This window comes from Pagrus pagrus, assembly GCF_965226575.1.
Source record: "Pagrus pagrus genome assembly, chromosome: 1".
Lineage (NCBI taxonomy): Eukaryota > Metazoa > Chordata > Actinopteri > Spariformes > Sparidae > Pagrus > Pagrus pagrus.
This window is the reverse complement of record NC_140185.1, coordinates 26,642,553-26,662,533: the sequence shown is the minus strand read 5'-3', so window position 1 is coordinate 26,662,533 and position 19,981 is coordinate 26,642,553. Positions and strand designations below refer to the sequence as shown.

Below are 19,981 nucleotides of genomic sequence, written 5' to 3'. Positions count from 1 at the left end.
CGAATGTTACATTAGTAAACAGTCAGAGCTCCCTCTATGGGGCAGTATCTTTAAAAGGACATAGGGCCTACCAAGATTACTTGTGTCAGCATTTCAGCTGAACACTGGCACCGTGTTGACATGCAGCAGATGAATATTAAACCTTGAGAAACAAAGATGTGCTTGAAGCAAAACCCTGCATAAATATTTTTCATATGCACACACACACACACACGCTCACACAATCTTGAGCGTCCCTCCCAGCAGGCACAATCACACTCAGGCAGATAATTCAGTGTCACAGGGAGCCTTGTCTCTGACCCTCTGGCCCCCTCCAGACAGAGGAAGCAGCTGGACAGGGACCCACGGCTGCCTGGAACTCACTTCCCCCTGGGAGATGTAAGGAGAAGAGTCCCTCTCTGCCTCGGAGAATGACCAGCTGAGCTTCAGCGGCTCAGTCTGTGACTGTGCCGTTATGTCCTCGTGTCCAAGAAGGTCTGAGCCGGCCTAGGAAATATGCAGCATTGCAGAGCTTTTTTGTGGGAGTCAGCAGACTGATGAGAAAATATGATATCACAACCAGTTTAGTTTTTCCCTCTGGTCAGATATCTGTAAAGTTGCTGCCTTGAAGTCTCTCTGCTCTGTTCTCGGCTATTTAGCGACAGAAAACGCAGTTTTTCCTGTGTGTGCTTGTGTTTGAATTTTACCAGCTATCCAGAGGTGTATTGTGCATTATACAGACTAATTTATTTAAGTGACCTAATTTTTAATTTATCTAATTTTCCACAAGGTTTGCAGGTGTACATTAACAAGTAACCTCTGTCAATAACATAACATATACAGTAGGTGTAACAGGGCATTGATAGTTTAAGAAATACATCAGATAACAATAAATAGTGAAGTTTATCCTCCTGATAATTTCATAATAACTTTAAGTTGCAACACAGCCAGTAAAAGACACAGAAAACACAAGCCTGCAACTTTGATCACTCTTTAACCTTGACCTACTCCTTCCCAATGAGTCTTTCTCAAAATTCCACTATACAGGCAGGATATTCCATAACAGTGCTTCACGAAGAAAATAAGGAATCAAGATTTTTGCTTCAGTTTTATTTAGATTTTGAATTTAACTGTTTTGGATAGAAAACAAGGTCATGTGGCTAACGCCCTCTTTTTCTGCCACACTTACTCCCCCTGTTAAGTCTTTGTCATGCACATTCACTCCTGTAAAATTCCTGTTAGAAACCCAGTTAAACGTGAATTTGACCAAGAAGTCAGTTTTTTCGAGCAGAAATCTACAGTAGACCCCGATAACAGAAACTACATTCACATGACATTTGGTTCCTACAGAAAGCTGACGATAACTCTGTGTCTTGAGTGCATGTAACATACTCAGTGTGAGATTCAGGTTTGCCCCCCCCCTCCAAAACACACACACACACAATGTATTCAGTGGTGAGCGAAGCCCTTACTAAGTGCTTATTAATATTGTATGGTTAAATGGGAAATGTTAACATTTTTTCAATTGCCTTGGCAGCCTAATGAAATATTAAACAATGAGAGAGCTTTTGTTTTACCATAATACTAAGGAAGGGTAAACATGAAATTAATAACATCTTTTTTAAGGGAATGAGACATGTCTTTGCTTGGTCATCCTTTGTATATTTAGACAGATACGCCTGTTTAAAGCACATGCACAAACTTCCTTCAAATGTGGGGCTTAGGTGCCTTCAGAAGTAATTAAATTAAACTCTTATATTCCACCACAAGTAGCCGTCCTGATACGTGTACTGTTGGATAAGAGTTGGTCTTCAGTTTGTTGATTTCAAACTTAATTATTTGTGTGTCTTATTACAGAACGAGCACGACATAAACCTTGTGAATCTCATCTTTGCATCTGCCCACTCTCTGCCATTAGCAGCTCTGCAGAGACGCAGCTTTACTCACTGCTCACGCAATGCTGATCCTACGGTGCTGCGCAGCTACAGCCAACACACTGTAAGCCCCAGATGGCCTTGCCAGTTATAAAACAGTCAAATCCAGAGTGTATGAGTGTTTTGTCTGAAAAGGAATCTGCCTTTAAAATACGAGGCCCGAGTATGATTAACTACAATTAATACAAAAGAAACGTTTAAATAAATATCAGCTTTATTCAAAAATGACTGAAAACAAAGTAACGTACGGTACAAACAAAGTGAATGAGTCAATCTGAGTCTGAGTCACTCTGAGTTTTAATGATCCGTCTGGTTGGGCTTTCACTGAGGGTCCCGACACTGTGCGGCGGCCAGAGCTGTATAAGACAAAGGGTGCAGAGAAACAATGGGTTAAAAGAGACGTAAAACTCGCATGATAACAAGATAAATGACTTCCATCCGTTATGTACAACACTTTATCGCTCTTCTTGGACACATTTGCTAATGTAGCTTTTAATGATGTGTTTGACTTCACAGAAGATCTTGTTATTTTATCAGCTGTCGTAATAGGGCCTCCAGTGGAGTGCCGCCGTCCAATCAGATGGACAGAAGGTTGGCTGACCTGTTTCCAGGGTCGTGGCTGCTATGACATCCAGGGACATGACAACACAGCAGAATGGAAAGCTAGACAATATGTTGTCCAGGCTTTGGTCAATCAGACACACTTGCTTTGAACTTCTAACTGACTCATGTCTCTGAATTGTACTTAGAAATGGCCATATTGGACTTAAAAAGTAAATTATAGATGTCTCAACACCGTCACAGCCCATATATGAGAGATTTAAAACTAGATTCCTGATTTTGCAAAAGAACGCATTTCTTTTAAAACTAAAAACATGACAAAATACAGTACACCTCCTCTGTTACCTTTAAGCAAACACGCCCTCGGATGAGGGCATAGGGAATTGGGCCATAGCTCCTTGAGTCACTGGAATTCCTGAGGTTATCCCCTTCTAGCCATACGTGGCCTTTTGGAACCTAAAAACAGGAACAGACATGCAGAAAGAGAGACAAAAATGATTTGTACACTGTTTTACCCTGCAACGAAGGAACCAAATACAAAGAAAATCTGTGCAATAACCTAACTTTAACATGAAAAAGTGAGCTGACCTATAACGTAGTGAGAATGCACCTTAACCCCACCCCCCTACCCCCAACGAGTCGCCTTAGCCATCCCTCTCTCCTCAGCCTATCTTAACGTCAACCTGCCTGTCCCTCTTTAACCCTGAACCGTCTTAGGAGAGGGGTCATGGGTAACGGGCAGGGTCGAGGGGGATTTAGAAGAACTTCAAACGGGGTCATTAGGCTGTTGGCTGAGATCTGCGCCCCTCTTACCCAGGGAGGGCAAAGCAAGAGAGGGGCCTGAGATATCTGGGCAGAGAGAGAGAGAGAGAGAGCGAGGGAGAAAGAGAGAGAGCGAGAGAGGGAAAGAGTGAGAGAGAGAGAGAGAGAGAGAAAGAGGGAGCTAGAGAGGGCTTAGCTTCGGCTAGCAGCAGTGTCCAAGGGTCTCCACCGCGGTCCGACCTGCCAGTGGGGCGGTCATCCAAGCGGGCTCTAATTCACAGTGACACCAATTATGATTAATCTCATCACTTTAGGAGAGTAGGCTTGTCAAGGCCCTAATTAAGTGCGCTGTCCCCCCTATATGTGCAGACAGGATCAACAACACATTATATTGTCATAATGGGCATCACAATCCACGAGTCTATTTTTGTGTTGCCTAACTTTTTAACGGCAAAAGTCCTCTGGAGGAAAGAGAACAACATGAATAAAGAATATTCTCCCTGCTGAGGTGACGTCACGTCTTCTTCGCCTCTGCTTGTATTCCTTATTTCCGATCACCCGACTCTCTGATTAGTCTTCAGTCCTACTGTGAGATGCTGTGTTTTGTTTCGTATTCGATAATTGAGACAGATGATGTGACATAATCACGAGCCAATGACATGTTGACCTAACATGAGGTAAACAACTCGATGAATAACGACGACACAAATGAATATCATTAAAGGAGTCATCTGAGAACCATATGTCAGCATGCTGGATTCCCACCATTACACCTCATTAACATGGTAACATATGCTGGCTCCCAAGCACAGGAAGAAGAAACACCACCATTTGTCATCTGCCAAACCAGAACCCCCTGTTTCTCCTCATCTTCTATTTAATAAAAAAAGAATCATCTCCAGTGTGCTCATCCCAAAGACGTAGAGGCTTGATCAATAATTTGGGGAAACCACTGCACACACAAGCCTAATTTAAAAAAAGGAAAGAGCTTTTCCTCGTCGCTCTTGACATCATTTCTGTTCGGTCTCAGCCCGAGTCAAATCACCATGAAGGTCAATCAATTAGATCGTCTGCAGCAGAGGTAAGCATTTCGATTTGGAGACCCCATAAAACCAATGACCTCATGGAGAAACCCAAACCTGAGTAATGACAAAAGTACTTGAAGGATCAACCAGGCCCTGTTTCAGAAAAGTGAGAAAGTGAAGAGGTCTGAAACTTGACCGGCCGTACTGCGGTCAGAACGAGGAGAAAAGCTTATGCATATCACCTTGCAAGTTGCAGGTGTGCGAACAGGGAAAAAAACAGCAAGTCAAAGGCAAACTTCTGAATTAAATCTGGGGTGATTCAAGGCAGCGGCGTAACCAGATACTGCCCCATCCTTGACTCTGCTTACTAAAGACAATGGCTGTTTCAAGCACCTGTAAGTTGCCATGAGTCACTTGATTCTTTTGCATGCACATAGTAGAGTATAAGATGTAACTTTTACACATAAAAATGTCTAAAACTGAATAGGCCTTTGTTATACATTTTGTTATGTCCTTACATTATCCCATATTTTTCTACCATTGTTCAAACCCAGAGAAATCCTTAATTTTATTCAAGATAACGGAGTGTTTCATTTGATTGCCTGTCGCTACAACTACTAGGTCAGAGGAAGTGTCAAAGGAAGTCAGCGAAAGTGACTAAACATACCATAAAACTTTAATACATTACCTCGTCTGTGAACCTGATTTCATCCTGAGTCACGTCAGATAGATTTCAACCCCATCGCCAGAAGAAATGTTGGCAATGTACATTTCTGCAAACCATGGATATGTTGGTTCGATTTTAAATTGTATGTCGTGACAACACTGTGCTTATGGTCTGGTTAGGTTTAGGCTACCCCCACTTGATTAGGGTTATGTGATTTTAGCAATCGTCCCTACATCTTGTTAAAATTACCCGGTTTTTCACTGCACATCGTCCCAATGGCTCATTTAAAAAACCCAATGGTCACACGCTTAAAAATGTCAAAACGGCGTCAAATGGTAGTTTTAGTGACAAGTCCTTTCCTTTGTTCACTACTGGATGCTGATTGTTTTGTTTTGATGTGTACTCGAGCAATAAAACAACGAAAACTTCCTTTGCGTTTGAAATAATAATTGTCATTTAATTTCTTAATGGAGCCACATACTTATCATTTATCCACATAAAAAATAGACAGAAAAATCGCTCAAGCACAGTCGAAAACTCCTCCATTCATCAACAACACCTGGGCAACACCACCGAGTAACCTAAAGTAACCTGCCTGACCCCCGCCAACATCCGGTTCAGGTCAGCAACACAAAGGAAATACTGCCGCCTATCGTTTTGGTGTTATAGGTGATTATAAATAAAACATGGCTCCTACAGTAGTCTCTTTTGGCAATGGTCTCGTCTAGCTGTATTGCCAAGTCAGCTTATATTATGTACATGTGAATGTGATGTGACATGTATTGTAGAAATGTTGAGATGTTGACGTATGAAACATACACATTTAGTGTATCGGTGGTTTGAAGAAACATACAATGGCAACACTTTATTCTGGCGACTGGGATGGAGATATTCATCAGCAATGGTGGTCGTTTAGCAGAGAGGACTCCCGTGATCCCACGCTACTTCACAACATCATCAAACTACCTCTTTTGCTTTGTTTTGATTGAGAGACAACAAAAATACATAGTGAGTTTAAGAAGGATCTCTGTAGACACACAAAATCTACAAAAAACTGTGTCTAACCACACAGATTTCCGAGGATCCAGGTAAGCCCAACACAAAGTTATAGTCACTTCACACTCTGCTGGCAGCTCTGGCGTGACGGATGGCAGAGATTGCACCCGTCCTGTGGTTGTAGGCTGGCTCGATGCGAGGCATTGTGTACCTGTCAGAGACGTGTCGAGAAGCACTGAAACCTGAGCCCTCTCCTCACGGTGGAGGTGTGTTGTTTAACAGCCACACCATTACAGTGCTCATTATGTTAACATGATTGAGGCAGTGAATTATGTTCAGCTTAAATACATACAGGCTTATCGAGTTCATCTTACACCGTATTACTCTGTCAGTGTTTACTGCAAAGAACAAAACGTATAGGGGCATCTCATCTCTCTGTCACCCTCTCTCTCTCTCGCGCGCTCCTTGCTATAATATTTGGGATCAAGTGTCATTGTTTTGACACAATAGCTCAGACACAGAAATGATTCCTAAAAGGTGACAGGGCAATTAGTCTGCTGTTGGATCTCTGAGGGTGGAGAAGACCTGCCTGTCTGTCAGAGCAAAAGAGGAGGTGATGACAGGGTCTAACACCGCCTTCCAAAAATTCATCTTTACAGGTCCACCCATAATGCCTCACACCATCCTAATAGTCACATCCAAATACCCTCTGGGGAAAAAAAAAAAACTCCCCAAGGGAGCCCAAACATTTATGTGAACAGTGGGTATTTTCTCAGTTACCTCAAACGCTGTCACATAAAGAAAGTGATGTTGCTCCTGGGAGTTAAAAACATTAACACGGCAAAGCATATATTTAGGCTGCATGATATTAATAAAAAAAAGGGTACGTGACAATTAGCTTTGTAAAGTCTAACACGGTGGTTATTTCAAGCTTCCCTCCCGCTTTGTTTGTGAAACTGACAACTAGATTAGAAAAGCAAAGTATTGCAAAGACGCATGCAAAATTTCCTGTATCTCTTAAAGATGTAGTAGAAGGAAAATCAAGAGACAAGCTCACTCGCTATGCCTATAAATGCAGTCTGGACAAGGGGGGATCCATTTCAGACCCCATCCCGAAAACAAGACAAAAAAGAAAAAATAGAATTTGTTTTTCTCTCCATCTCACTACACATAATGCATAACAAGTCCAACTCCTGTCATCCACCATATACCAAAGAAAACCAGGTACATTTGTAGTTCTATTGAACAAAGACTTTTCGTTCCTTATATTGGAGGTTAACAAATACCACTTTCAGACCTGCAAATATTTACTGTGTTTTAAAAATATTAATTGGATCAGATAAAATTAATAGAAGAAGCATTTTGGATTCAAACCATTTGGAAAGTTAATGGGTCAATTCAATATGATGTCTGGAATCAAGACTTATACTATACTTTGGCTAATTATTTCAGCTTTTTTAAAGCAACATTATGTAACTTTTTTACCTTAAATTACAGCTTCAAAATCATTTTGATGGTACAGTGTCTCGTAATAGGGTGAATGGTGTTTCTGTCTCCTGCCCCCCTGTTGCTTGTTTCTGCACTATGTAACTTCAGTGAGAGGGTAGGATCACAGCGTTACATACATGTGTACTCAGAAACTGTGGGGGGCACCAAATCACACAAAATGCTGATTTCTACATAATGTTGCTTTAAAGAGGCATGTGTATCCTTGCATGATCTATGGTTGAAGAAACATATTACCTGCCACCTAGAAATTGTCATCTATCGATTGGTTTAGGTGTGTTAAGTGAAGGAACATCCACATTGAGCGCAAGTCAAGAAGCTTCATTGTCAACTTGATGGAACAATCAAAATATTGTAGCTGTCCACCTGGTGGCAAGTTTAAAAATGACTCAAATTTCTGTCACTACATCCTGGAACCGGAACCTCAACACAAAGATGTCACCTATTACAAGTTCAGTCCTCTGTATGTGGAGGTGAAGCTAGTAGAAGAGGAAACCTCTTTATTTCTTGTTTGATTTGTTGAATGACACTTACAGGCTTGGCCTTATGCTTATGTTTGGCTGAACTCATCCAACAGTCTGTCCATAGTCTATACAATACACAAGACATTCAAAAACATGCAACATAAATGCAACCTTTGGTTCGCAGACGTATGCACACACACACATACACACTCACACACACTCACACACACCTCCGCCCACCCATCAGTCTGTCCACTCGGCTGGCACTAACTCTAACAGGCTTCAGAGAGATTGCAGGCCTGAGCTGTGGGCGTTGGGGAGAGTAGTAATAGAAAAGCAATGACAGTGGTTTCAGCAGCAGAACCCCTGCTCACTCTCTGGTTTTATCACTGTTCTGAGGAAATATAGGTGTTGTCAAAAGCTGATATTTTGACCAATGACACAAAATGGATGTGTGCGGTCGAAAATGTAAACAACTATGATAGTATATAGACTGTGGTACAAACACACACAAAGAAAACCAAAAAACTGAGGGATGGTTTGCATTATGCATAGAGATTCTTCCCAACTATAACACGTGTTGTTTTCTTCATTTATTCTCCATTTCACTGGATCTTTTTAACCTTTTTTTATACAAAGAGACTCCAAGTTGTTGTAAGCGAAACAGTACAACTGCCACCGGCCTTACTTGGTAAAGCAGGTAATCACACAAAGTATAAGAAGACACTTGCATCAAATATAAACCAGTATAATGTAAATATACTCACATATGTGTGGCTCTTGAATAAATCTGATGGGCCACTTGTGCACACCTTGTCACCTTCCAATCCAATTACCCTTTTACATACGTTCATATTTGGGTCAAATGGACTCTTTGCAATTATTATATCGCCCCTGAAAGAAAAAAGAAAAACAATCCCACAAACTTAATTTGTCACAACTCAAGGTGCATTCATACACAGGAAATGAGAAATATTATACAATATTTTGCATAATCTATGATATATGTTGATATCTTGACTGACTAGAACCCACTTTTTTATTTTGCAAAGATGACGGCTCATGCGTTCAGAGAAGACAATATCCTGGTTGACAATGGTGGGCTCCATGGAAGGACCAGAACACTGATGCAAAAAACAAAAAGTAGAAAAAAAAACTATTATTTCTTGTGCATAGATGAATTAATATAATTAGAGGGAAAAAAAGGACCATATACGAACCACCACTACTTCTCCGACGTATTCAAAGGCACAATGTGCAATGCAGCCGTACTGGATTGTGTAGCCCACAAACCCCAAGGTTTTCCCCAGCACACGGCGGAACATCTCCACCTGCAGCACAAAACACAACCATAGGTTATGGCATAATGTTAATGTACATAGTTGTTAAATGCTCTATATCTGCAGTGGTGAGGAAATGTTACAGTGTCTGATCTATGTATGGTAGGCGCTTATGTTGTTCACAGGTTCTCTAAAAACAAAAACTGTTTGGAGTTTAATTCTTAAAGGTGTGAACAAGCTTGTCACAGTTGGCCTACTGCTAAGATGGCACATTCCCTGGTGTTTCATTCTCAGAGGCTGAGCGGCCAGTTCACAGCCGAAAACTGCCCTGAACTTTGATCCTGTGTAGGATGGACCAATCAACACCTTGCGATCAGGTGACGGACAAACACAGAAGCTGTGACATGTCCGACCAAGCAGCTCTGCACCGTCTGCAGCTAGTCCCTGACACTGTGCTGCCTCCTCTACCACCACAATCATTAGAGCAGTTATCAACTTCTGTCAGCACCATAGAAACACAACGACACCCCTTGCACCCAACCACACACCCGCCCGCCCTGCAAACACTCTGTCGCACAAACACACACAAGGACAATCCGCGTGTCTTCTGAGCAAACATCCCAGACACACTCAGGTTATTGACTTTTACTCAAGCTGCAACCTGTTGGACGGACAGAAGAAAGTAAGTCAATCTTTACACACTCATGCACCTGCACACACACACATGCATATACACAAACAGATTGAAACAGTGTGTTTAGAGAAGAATAGATACAGCTTGGCTTTAGAGGTTAGTCTGCACTTCAAACATTTTAAGCTCAGGCCGCTGTCCTGCCAGTCCACCGCAGGGTAAAGAAATCTTTTTCTCTGTCTCCCCGATTCCTTCTGTCTCTTTCCCTCTTTCTCTCTACATGTCTTCTCTCCCTCCCAGGGTATTATTAACAAAAGCAAGCAGAGCGGAAACCAAAGCCCCAAATCCTCAGAGCTCTGGGAATGACTTCCCAAAGATGGACACGGATTAGACCCCCAATTTCTCCCTTGCCCCGCCACCTCCACCACCGACCCCCCCTTTCTCCCCAGGTCCCCAACAGACCGGGTGTCAGGTGGCTCTCCCAGCCCTGCCAAAGGTGTTACCCCTAATCCCATTACCCCCCTCCACTCTTCTCACACACACGCACACAAACACACACATACACAATGCTCTCCCATTCATGCCAACTATATTCCACCTATTAAACCCTCTATCTATTCTTTCATCCCTAGCACGGTTTGTCTCTTTGGCCCATTCGCCATCGTCTCTGATCCAAAAAAGACCAACTCTGCCCTTCCCTCTGTTTCCTGATCACCACTGGCAACCCTCTGCTTTTTGCCGCCACAGCGAATGACAGCACTCGAGCAGGTGAAGGGGGACATATATACGCTCAGCGCAGGGCCCAAATGAAGTGCCCCCTTCCAGTCACAGCCTGCTCTGGTCTCTTGTTCTGTTCCACAGGAACTACAAACTCAGTCCTCCCACAGCTGGTACAATAACACCTCTGGCCCTATAATTCCTCTGTTGGGAAGCGAGTGGTCTAAAGGTTAATGTGAATCTCAGGTCTGCACTAAGGCGACACATTCAGCTCTATTTGTCTTGCTCTCAGCTGCCTCCACCAGCATCCCTGTCACTGCCGTGCTGTAATGCACTCGCAGACATGATCTCACATGTGCTCTTCCTTCTGCCGGGCCGTGGATCACGAATCTCTTTGCTAGCACTCATTCGCAAAGCACAGTGGACGGCCTCCCTTACAGCTGCCCTCATATCTCTGTTTCACCCCCCCTCCTCCTCCATTCCAGCGTGCATTCATCATAGGTAGGGATTAAGGGACTTTGCATAACAAGATCACACAGCCAGTGACTGATATCAAGAGAGTCCATATGCAGCCGCCTGGTTTTCTGAGGCACCCTCTGTCATTGATATTGTGTGTCTGTGTGTGTGCGCATGTGGTGTGAATGTGCACAGACAATAGCATTACCTATGTGTTTCATAGAAAGTGCATATATGAGCTGCAGTGACTCCTCTGGGAGTCACAATGAGGTGGACATCCACAGAGACCTCTGATTGGATCTTTATTACCTCTAATTCCCCTGAGCGCAGAGTCAAGGCAACCCACACTATCTCTTGCCCCTAATACCCAGCCCATGTGTGTGTTGGGGAGTACCAACATTAATTGAATGCTGTATTACAGCTGTAAATTAACACAAAGTCTCTCTGTTAATCCAGGATTACACGCTAAACATGTTCATGGGAAAACAAAGAAAGTCAGCACAGCCCTCTCTGCAGAACCATCTGTGGCCACCGGCCTCCCGTGGTCACAGCACAGTGCTACAGTGGGGAAAAGAGGGGGACCCTGAATGAATAGCTGCCGATGGAAACACATCATTGTGTGTTTAACTCTCTGATCCTCTTACTGAGGGAGCCCTGATTCACTCAGGGCAGAGGGATCACAAGTTGATGAATGATTTTTTTTTTTCAATGAGCATAAAGTGCAGCATTGGAGAGGCTGCATATGTGTCCACACAGCTGTCAAAACAATTGTGCTTACAATTTGAGCCACAGCAAAAATAAAATGTGAACGAGGTGTCAACATGAACGAAGAGGCTGTCTGAATGTGTCCACAACAAAAAAGAGTCTCACAAATATTACGTATATTATACGCATTATACGCAACTTTGTATCGTTCCTTCGCATCATCTATGCTTCTTCAGGATGAAGGCAATGAAATGAAATGTTCCTAACTAAATTCCTTGACCTTTAAACTAAGTTTAAACTTATAGCCATAAGTTAAAAAGTCAAAAAGTAAGAAAAAACTGTCAAAAGTGAGCACAATTTAAGCTATAACATTAAACACTGTCCAAACAAATAATAAGTAACATCTTTGGTGCAACAGTTAAGATGCTTTGTATTATGTACATGCAGCCAAAAATCTGTTAAGTGCTACTAAACATTTTCATTTGTTGCACCAGTGCACCTGATATTCAGCAGGTCAGATTTAATAAAAATGAAGAAAAAATCTTGTTTCTGACATTTCTGTGCTTAATGTGCTGTGATTTAAATCAAGGAAAAACACTTTTCTGCACCTTTATTGCTGTTAACAACCATTGACATAATTTGTTAAGAAATTAAACTAATATACTGTTGGCTGCACCTAAATTATGTAACATCTAAATGTTAGGCACACCAGTGCAACCAGCACAAAAAGTTAGCCTGGAGCCTTGAGGAAGTGCAAATTATGTCAATATGTTTTAAATGTGTACATCAATAAATACGTTTAAAAGACTAGTATTTCTTGGGATAGCACACATCCTAAGAAATGGCCATGGCAATATTCTAATATTGAGGCAAATTGAGGAATTAAGGTTGTGATTTAAAGATAACTACTAATATCTCAATAACATCTATATATTTTATTGTATTGTGTTAAAGATTTTCTGTCTGTATTGTCTTGTACATATTTATTGCTGAGTTTGTGTTTGTTCTGTTAGTTTGTGTATTTGTTGTTGAATTTAATGTATTTTAAAAGGCCAATCTAGATACAGGAATTGAAAATTATTGAATTGCCGTGGAGTGTGGCATCAGTTTATGCTACATACTTGTCCCTTTACAAATAAACATTATATATAAAAAGCAAATATAAAAAAACATTTCCATCATTATTTACATTCTGAAAAAAAATACTTTTCTTTGGAACAGCATTAAAGACTTCTAATATTGCCTTGTTTTGTTGGAGGTACCCAGCCAGTTTCATTTGAGTTCTGCTAATTATTATTGAAATACTTAGAAATAGAAAGAGCATGCAAAAAATCAATTAAATTGAAAATAAAGCAACGTCAGTTACACTAAATCAAAATTGACACCTTGTTAAACACACATTATTGACGCCATAAGGAAATATTCAAAAAGGAATTACTGCTGCTGGTCTCAAGAGATTTGAACCTGCCATTGGCTGAGTAGTGTTAATTGATATACATGGCCAGTCTATTAGGACCACAAAGAGAATCTCAATCCAGACAGCGCATAAGGGCCTTGCAGTGGACTCCTTACACAACTAAATTAGGAAAACATGGGCTGAGAGAGAGCTGGGCAACAGGGGGGCTAAGAGGCTTACAAGCCCCTTGTCAGATATTCTTCTTCTCCCTGAGGATCCCAGATGGAAGGGAGTCTGGAGGAGCAGGCAGCACCGGAGAGGGGACGAGTCCCACCTCTGATGTCCTCCTCTGGGCAGCAGAAGGCAGGGGAGGGTGAGGCATTAGTCCTGTTGCGCAGAGCTTGATTTGATCTTAATAAGAGCTATAAAAAGGAGGAGGTAGGCAACCAGGGGGGTCTGTTTCAACTATCAGTCCAATCAGAGATAATCCTTCTGATTTAGACACAGGCACCTGGCCGGATGGAGAGTGACAGATGTAGAAGTCCCAGTCACAGGGAGTGCTATGTCTAGCCCCCATCTTTTCTAGGTCTGCCTACGATCAGAGGCTTAATTGAAGCGACTGATCTCCATATTGCTCTTTTCATTGTTGCTAACGGCAACACAGCCGTGAAACAGCTGAGCGAGGTTACTATTTGAGGAGCTGAGGGTTTAAACCTACAATCAATGGGTCAGCCAGAGCAAATAATAGCCAAGTGATATGAATACAACTGCTATGAATTGAAAGGAAGTGTGGGTTGACAGAGTCCCCAGCCAATTACATAGGATGGAAAAATCAGCCACTAAGCCTTATTGTATTGACCACAAGCGAATGCGTTGTGCTGGCCTGGTGCTGAGAGAATTGAGAGATCTTATCAGTTGTTGTATCAGAGTGACAAAGGAGTTTGTGTTTTGTACTCAGCAGCTCATGACAAAGCCTGATGTATTTTAACACTAGCTAACGACAGACACCTCAGGCAAGAAGCAAACCTCTCTCTGATTTCCTTTCATTCTATTCAGTGCAGTTTTTCATAGTCTGCTTTCCTATCCTATAGGTCATGCTAAATATGGCAGTTTATATTTCAGGCGACATCTGCAAAAAATCTCAGGAAATCAACATAAAACTGTTCAAAACACGAGATGTTGAATACATGGAAAAAGTTCAATCTTAGACTAAATTAGCTGTGTACAAAACCAATCCTATGCTTATTGTGCTTGTGCCCTTAGAATATTACTTTACTTTCAACGCTAACAAAACAAATATGGTGCATGTTGATGATAATCTTGCATCCCCCGGACACAAGAAGTCGACTGCTCCTCGCAGCTCCGCACTGATGGCAGAATTAGACTGAAGAAACCAAAACAGCCTGACCAGGAAAGGTCTGACATGTTATGACTGCCGCCATTATATAGCTCAATCAGATACAGTGACTGATAAAACTGACAAAAACATGGCAGAAAAACACACACGTGCACAGATGAAAAGAAAAAGGGGGGATTTCGTTATTTTTGTACAATTAGGCTGCTGTGTTCACACTACCGCATATTGAATTGTGCTATGAAACTCAAAGGTAAAACTGGTATTTAAAGGGGCACTACGTTGTTTGAGAGAAGAAATTCAAACTCAGAGTTTTAATACAACAATATTAATGAGGTAATGATACAAACTCAGAAATATTTATTTTTTCTATAACTGAATGACCAAGCTGTTCTCAGAGGAAAATAAGGTCCCCAGAACACTGTTTGAAGCTAGAAAGGTGGCAGGGTCCACCAAATATAAACAAAGTAAAACAGTATGAAATTGTGCATGCAATGTGTACATTCAGCTTATTCAGTCACGAAAAAGAAGAGCGTTTGTTTATTTGGCTTGTTTAGGTCAATGAGGTCAATGAGGATCTTTCCCCAAAACTACGTAGTTCATCTTTAAAAGGACTGCAAATGAGGTGACTGGCACTGTGCAGAGGAAGTGGAGAAAGTTTCCAGGGCAACGTACATCCTGCACGTTGCCCTGCTGCAGCAGACTCTCCTCTTGAGATGCAGGTCAGTCAGCGCATCTTATTTGTCTCATATAGGCTTTCCACAATGCCTAGTGTTGTCAGTCATGATGTATTCCCTTGGTCTCCTGTCAGCACATATAAATTTCAACAGTGCTGTCAAAACAGCAGGACTGCCTCCGCTGAGAGCATTTGTAAAGTGAGCAGTTGGGCTATTGCTTCCTCTGGAGCCCTTACAGTATCCTGTGATCTTGGGCTGCCTCTGGCCTCTCTCTGCCACACAAAGCTTTTTTACAGCTGTCTTAAGGATTACTCTGATCTCGCATCAGACAGCCAGTATTAATAGTGGACATTACGCAGTACAAAAGAAACTAGCCTTTCCCCCCAACAGCTATTTGCCTAATCTGACAGAACATGTGAAGGAGGTTTCCATCTACAATACGCATTTCTCACAGTCTGCTTTTTGACTTGTCATTGAAGAAAAAATGTGTTACTTTTAACATTTTTGGTGGCTCGGTTCCATTCAAGTGTCCAATGTCAGTGTGAGCCAGCATGCACAATATAGGAAGCTGTAACCAAAATGGCTTAATGGAATTTATCCATCATTAATTTTATTATTTACACATGTGCTTTTTTTTACTGTCACATGTGAAATTGTCTCCTGTGAAAAACGTCCGTTAGCTCCTGATAGTGCTGCATTACATTTCACAGTTTCTGTTCTTGTTAGAGACTTTGGCACACAGACTGGTAATCACAGTGTGCTCAGTTATCTTTAATAGATTTCTACTGTTGCAATACTTGAATTTGTGATGTAAAAATCATATTATTAACATTTTCTTGATATAAGATTCTGGACCACTGTGAGTCACAATTCAATCAACATTATATAAAATGTAATCACCAAACTTTTTTAATTCAGTCTTTTGTTGTGTGCTTAAAATAGAAATTTGCTCAAAATGTAGCAGCTACATAATATACGTTTCCCCCTTTTTTTTTTTTTTTTTTACTTTTAAGAGAATAGTATAATTGGGTGAAATGCTCCAGGGAGGGAAGGCATTACCAGTTATATTAATCTAAAAATAAAAATGCCAGAAGTTCGTCATCAGGTTACACTCAGACAAATTATTGTAGAGCAAATATAAGCAGGAATAATCTGGTTTAGCATTATCACCTTTCAGCCTATAGCGCTTGTCATTCTCAACTTTAAAAGTGAGAGTGCCATTCAGAAGATGCTGGTCTGTCCACAGCTTTCCATGAGCTGCAGTGGCATCCTACTGGAGGCTCACAGTGCTCCTAGGATCTCCCTCTCAACTTTACACCTCGAGCCCTCCAACTGAATGTTATGGGGAGTTGCACAAATGCACATTTGTAACAATTTACATAGAGCTGCTACCACGTGCACAGGCACATGAAGCTGCTCTACATTATGATGCTGGTATACAGCTACAATCGATGACCTATTTATCACGTTACATTGCATTATCTAAGACCTACAATGGCCTAAGGATCTAAGTTAGTTGACTGAGAGATTAACTGATTCTGTTTTTACGAAGGCCTTTACAGTGAATAGAATAGAATAGAATAATATAAAACAGAACAGAGATAGGATAAATGATCGATGCAGCTTTTGGGATGTACTCTCTTGCATCACAGCACTACATATATATATTTATTATCGGTTTTTTAATAGGTATTGGCCATGAGAGTGAAGAAATTATCGGTTAGCGTATCTGCTGAAAAAAATCCATATCGTGCATCCCTATATATATACACCCTATATATTAAATTTGCTTATGTAATCATACACTGATACACTGCGACCAGCACAACGACACAACATACTCTTTTGCCATTTGTCATTAATGCACTTGCAACAGCTCTGTTCATTTTAACACAATCTTAATGTGTTCTTTTGTAGTAATTTGCTTTTTTTTGTAGGGTAAAATGTAAAAAAGAATATTTGCACATGCAGTAATCAAGGCAAACTTCCACTTCCAAATAGTCCACTTACTGGCAGTTATAGCTGCTTTACAATTTACATACAGGTGTGAGTAATGTCTCTCATTTCCATACTGCTGTGTGTGCTAAAAAGCTCACAGTTTAAATCAGTTTTAGACATTTCTGTGACACTTAAAGCACTCCATAATGCACTGCAGCAACTAAGTGTACGACTGATACCTGCTTATTGAAAATTGTGTACCCATTTATAATAGAAGAGAATATAACACTGAGCGTGCAGCTCATTCAACGATACGAACAGTTGTAATTGAATTAAATTAAACTCTGAATGCTTCACAAGAGTTGACAGGTGACTGCAAACGAAGGAGTTGATTATTTCATACAATAGTCGGGGTCTGTAATGTTATGCTATGAACCAACAAGGTCAAAGTCAAAGCCAGGCGTTAGTTAGGTGACTTTTTATACATAAATTAGCTGCTGGCAGTTGCCAGGAACACGTAAACTCACGTTTATGTAAACCCAATAAATATAAAACAGGTGACTTCTTGAAATCAACAGCGTTTTACTCACCAACAGTCTGATTCAATGCTCCGACCACTCACTTGCCATAACAAACCGAACTTCCCTTCCTCTGACAGCGTCCACACGCGACCCCTTAACAATCGCTTCCCTCATTGGTCGAGCGCTACCAAGGTCTTCGTTGATTGGACGACACGCTCCAAAACACTGACAGGCGTCACCACGCTACAAGCAGTATGGCAGCTCCCATGAGCAGTGTGGGTAAACCCTCAGCTGAGCGTTCACCGTTCAATACTACTAGTTTTCAGAAGAAAACGAGGAGTAAATTAATCTCCATACCTGGCACCAGACCCTCGGTTCAAAATGGGCAACTCCTAGTTTCGACCGGTGTCACGTCGCTCGACTATCTGCTCGGTCAGTCTGCTGTTGATATTTAATGCTAGTGCTAGCTACACAAGCTAACAGTGTTTCATGAAGGTAACGTTAGCTAGAAACAGTAAAGTTTGTTATAAACTATGAGTGTGAGTAAGTTGTCAAAGGGGAAATAAATGAATTGACACAAGATAGAGAGTTTTGTCAGGACAAGACAACTTACTAAAGTGTGAAAGATAACGGTTTATTATCATTAGCATTATGGATACTCTACAAATACCAGGTATATTTTATGGGAATCTGTACACATCCTATAATTTTACATTGAATTGCCTGGTATTTTGTTAGTAAGTTGTGTCTATAGATATCCTCCTCCTGAAGCTCCTGCCAGAAATGTAAAATCCTGAACTATGTCTGATATAAGCCACTAAGGACCATAGTAGTCCATACACTTTGATATCCTTGTATAATCTCTGCATTTTAATTTAACAGCTGTCATTTAGAAAAAGTAAATATCAAGACTGCCAAAAAAACACCTAACAACTCACTTCTTTATAACATGAGATGTATGATTTATGATATGATACAGCAAAGGATGTGTATCACAACTTGACACGCTTGTTGTGTTATGAGCACAGGGATGAATTGGTCTAGCTCGGCACTTTTGAACTGAAGTGCAAAAATGAGGACTTTGTGTAAATGCAGCAGTGTGCTGTCAGTGTGGTATCTGCAAGTATTTAATGACGAATATCTTTTTATAGTTGTCCCTAAGCCATTCAAATGTAAAGATCTAATATTATTAAGGAGAGGATACACTGGAAAGCTTTAAAATTAGGTAAAACAAGATTATCCCTGTCCTCATCTGTGTGTTGTTTCTGGCCATATTTTAAGGTAATGAACAACAGTTTCAGTCAATGTTTTATAGCCTATATTTATTGTTTACTCAGGTAGTTGTCAGCCCAGAGATGCTCATGAAATACATTTTTCTTTCGTCAACAACAATTAATGTTAACATTATGTCATGCCATTTTTCTTGTTTATTTGATATGTTAAGCATTTTATATGTCTGCTCCATTTCATCTTCACTGTAACATAATTGTGTAGTAACTAAACAACATTTGCAGGTGTGGCATGTCATGTTCTTGTGATCTCCCAGCCTACATTTATGAAAACCTTTTAGATCTCATATTTCCTACCATATACTGTGCACTAGCACACAGGAGAGTTAATGAAACTTAGACATGTTAATGAAAACATGTCTGACATCTCTCAATATATCCACTTCTTGTTGTTTGTGTGTTGATTCATGACACGTAACAGTAGAAAAATCACAGGTGTACAGAATAAAATGTATAATTGCTGAATTCCATTTAGCCGCTTTAGTTTCAGGGTCCTGCTGTTGTGCCCATTTGTCATGGCTTAGTGGGACACTTGAATAGAACAGAGCCATCGTTACTGTTAGTAGTAACACCTGTGATTTTCCTAACATGAAAGGTCAAAATGCCTGCTGTAGAAAAGCCTATTTTCTTACAAAAATTAGGCTGGGAGGGAGAGTAAAGGAAGCAGCAGTTGGTCAACTTCATATTGATTCAGAGTAAGACAATGTCTGTAAGTGACTAATATTATTGTTTGTTTTTTTTGTCTTTACAAACAGGTGGTGGCCTCGCAGTCGGAACAGTACTTCTCATAGGTGAGACTCTCACATGTCAAATTGAACAAACAAACAAACAAAAAGGTCATATTAAATGAAACAAATACTTCCTTACTGTGATGAATCCCCTGTTGAAACTCGCTGTTTGAGCATTACATAAGACAGTGAGTTATCAATTATCTCAGTTATCTCAATTATTGGTTAGACTTTGGTGTTACCCTCACTAATGAAGCATGAGGTCCCCACTGAAGATAGACTTATTTTTCATATAATAAGTACCAATCTGCAATAAAAGTGTCTGAAAATAACTAGACCTTTGTTTTAAGTTGTGTTAAGTTGTATACTTAGTAGATTATTACTATATCTTCTGT

The 19,981-nt window shown here is 40.8% G+C and overlaps 2 protein-coding genes across 2 annotated transcripts in view; one reads left to right on the top strand and one right to left on the bottom strand.

Moving 5' to 3' along the window:
• Window positions 1-2,105: 2,105 nt before the first annotated feature.
• Window positions 2,106-17,715, bottom strand: immp1l (inner mitochondrial membrane peptidase subunit 1). Its single transcript, XM_084348043.1, has 6 exons — window positions 17,639-17,715; window positions 9,115-9,225; window positions 8,930-9,018; window positions 8,662-8,788; window positions 2,820-2,930; window positions 2,106-2,269 (listed from the first exon to the last, which is right to left on the bottom strand). Exons 2-6 carry the CDS (start codon window positions 9,217-9,219, stop codon window positions 2,183-2,185), a joined length of 519 nt encoding a protein of 172 aa, XP_084204169.1. The 5' UTR covers window positions 9,220-9,225; window positions 17,639-17,715; the 3' UTR covers window positions 2,106-2,182.
• Window positions 17,716-17,813: 98 nt separating this feature from the next.
• The window catches only part of elp4 (elongator acetyltransferase complex subunit 4), a 55,768-nt gene continuing 53,600 nt past the window's right edge, over window positions 17,814-19,981 (top strand). The window contains exons 1-2 of the mRNA XM_084352251.1: window positions 17,814-18,001; window positions 19,614-19,649. Coding sequence (XP_084208377.1) covers window positions 17,824-18,001; window positions 19,614-19,649 — 214 coding nt within the window. The 5' untranslated portion in view covers window positions 17,814-17,823. The remainder of the gene's footprint in view (window positions 18,002-19,613; window positions 19,650-19,981) is intronic.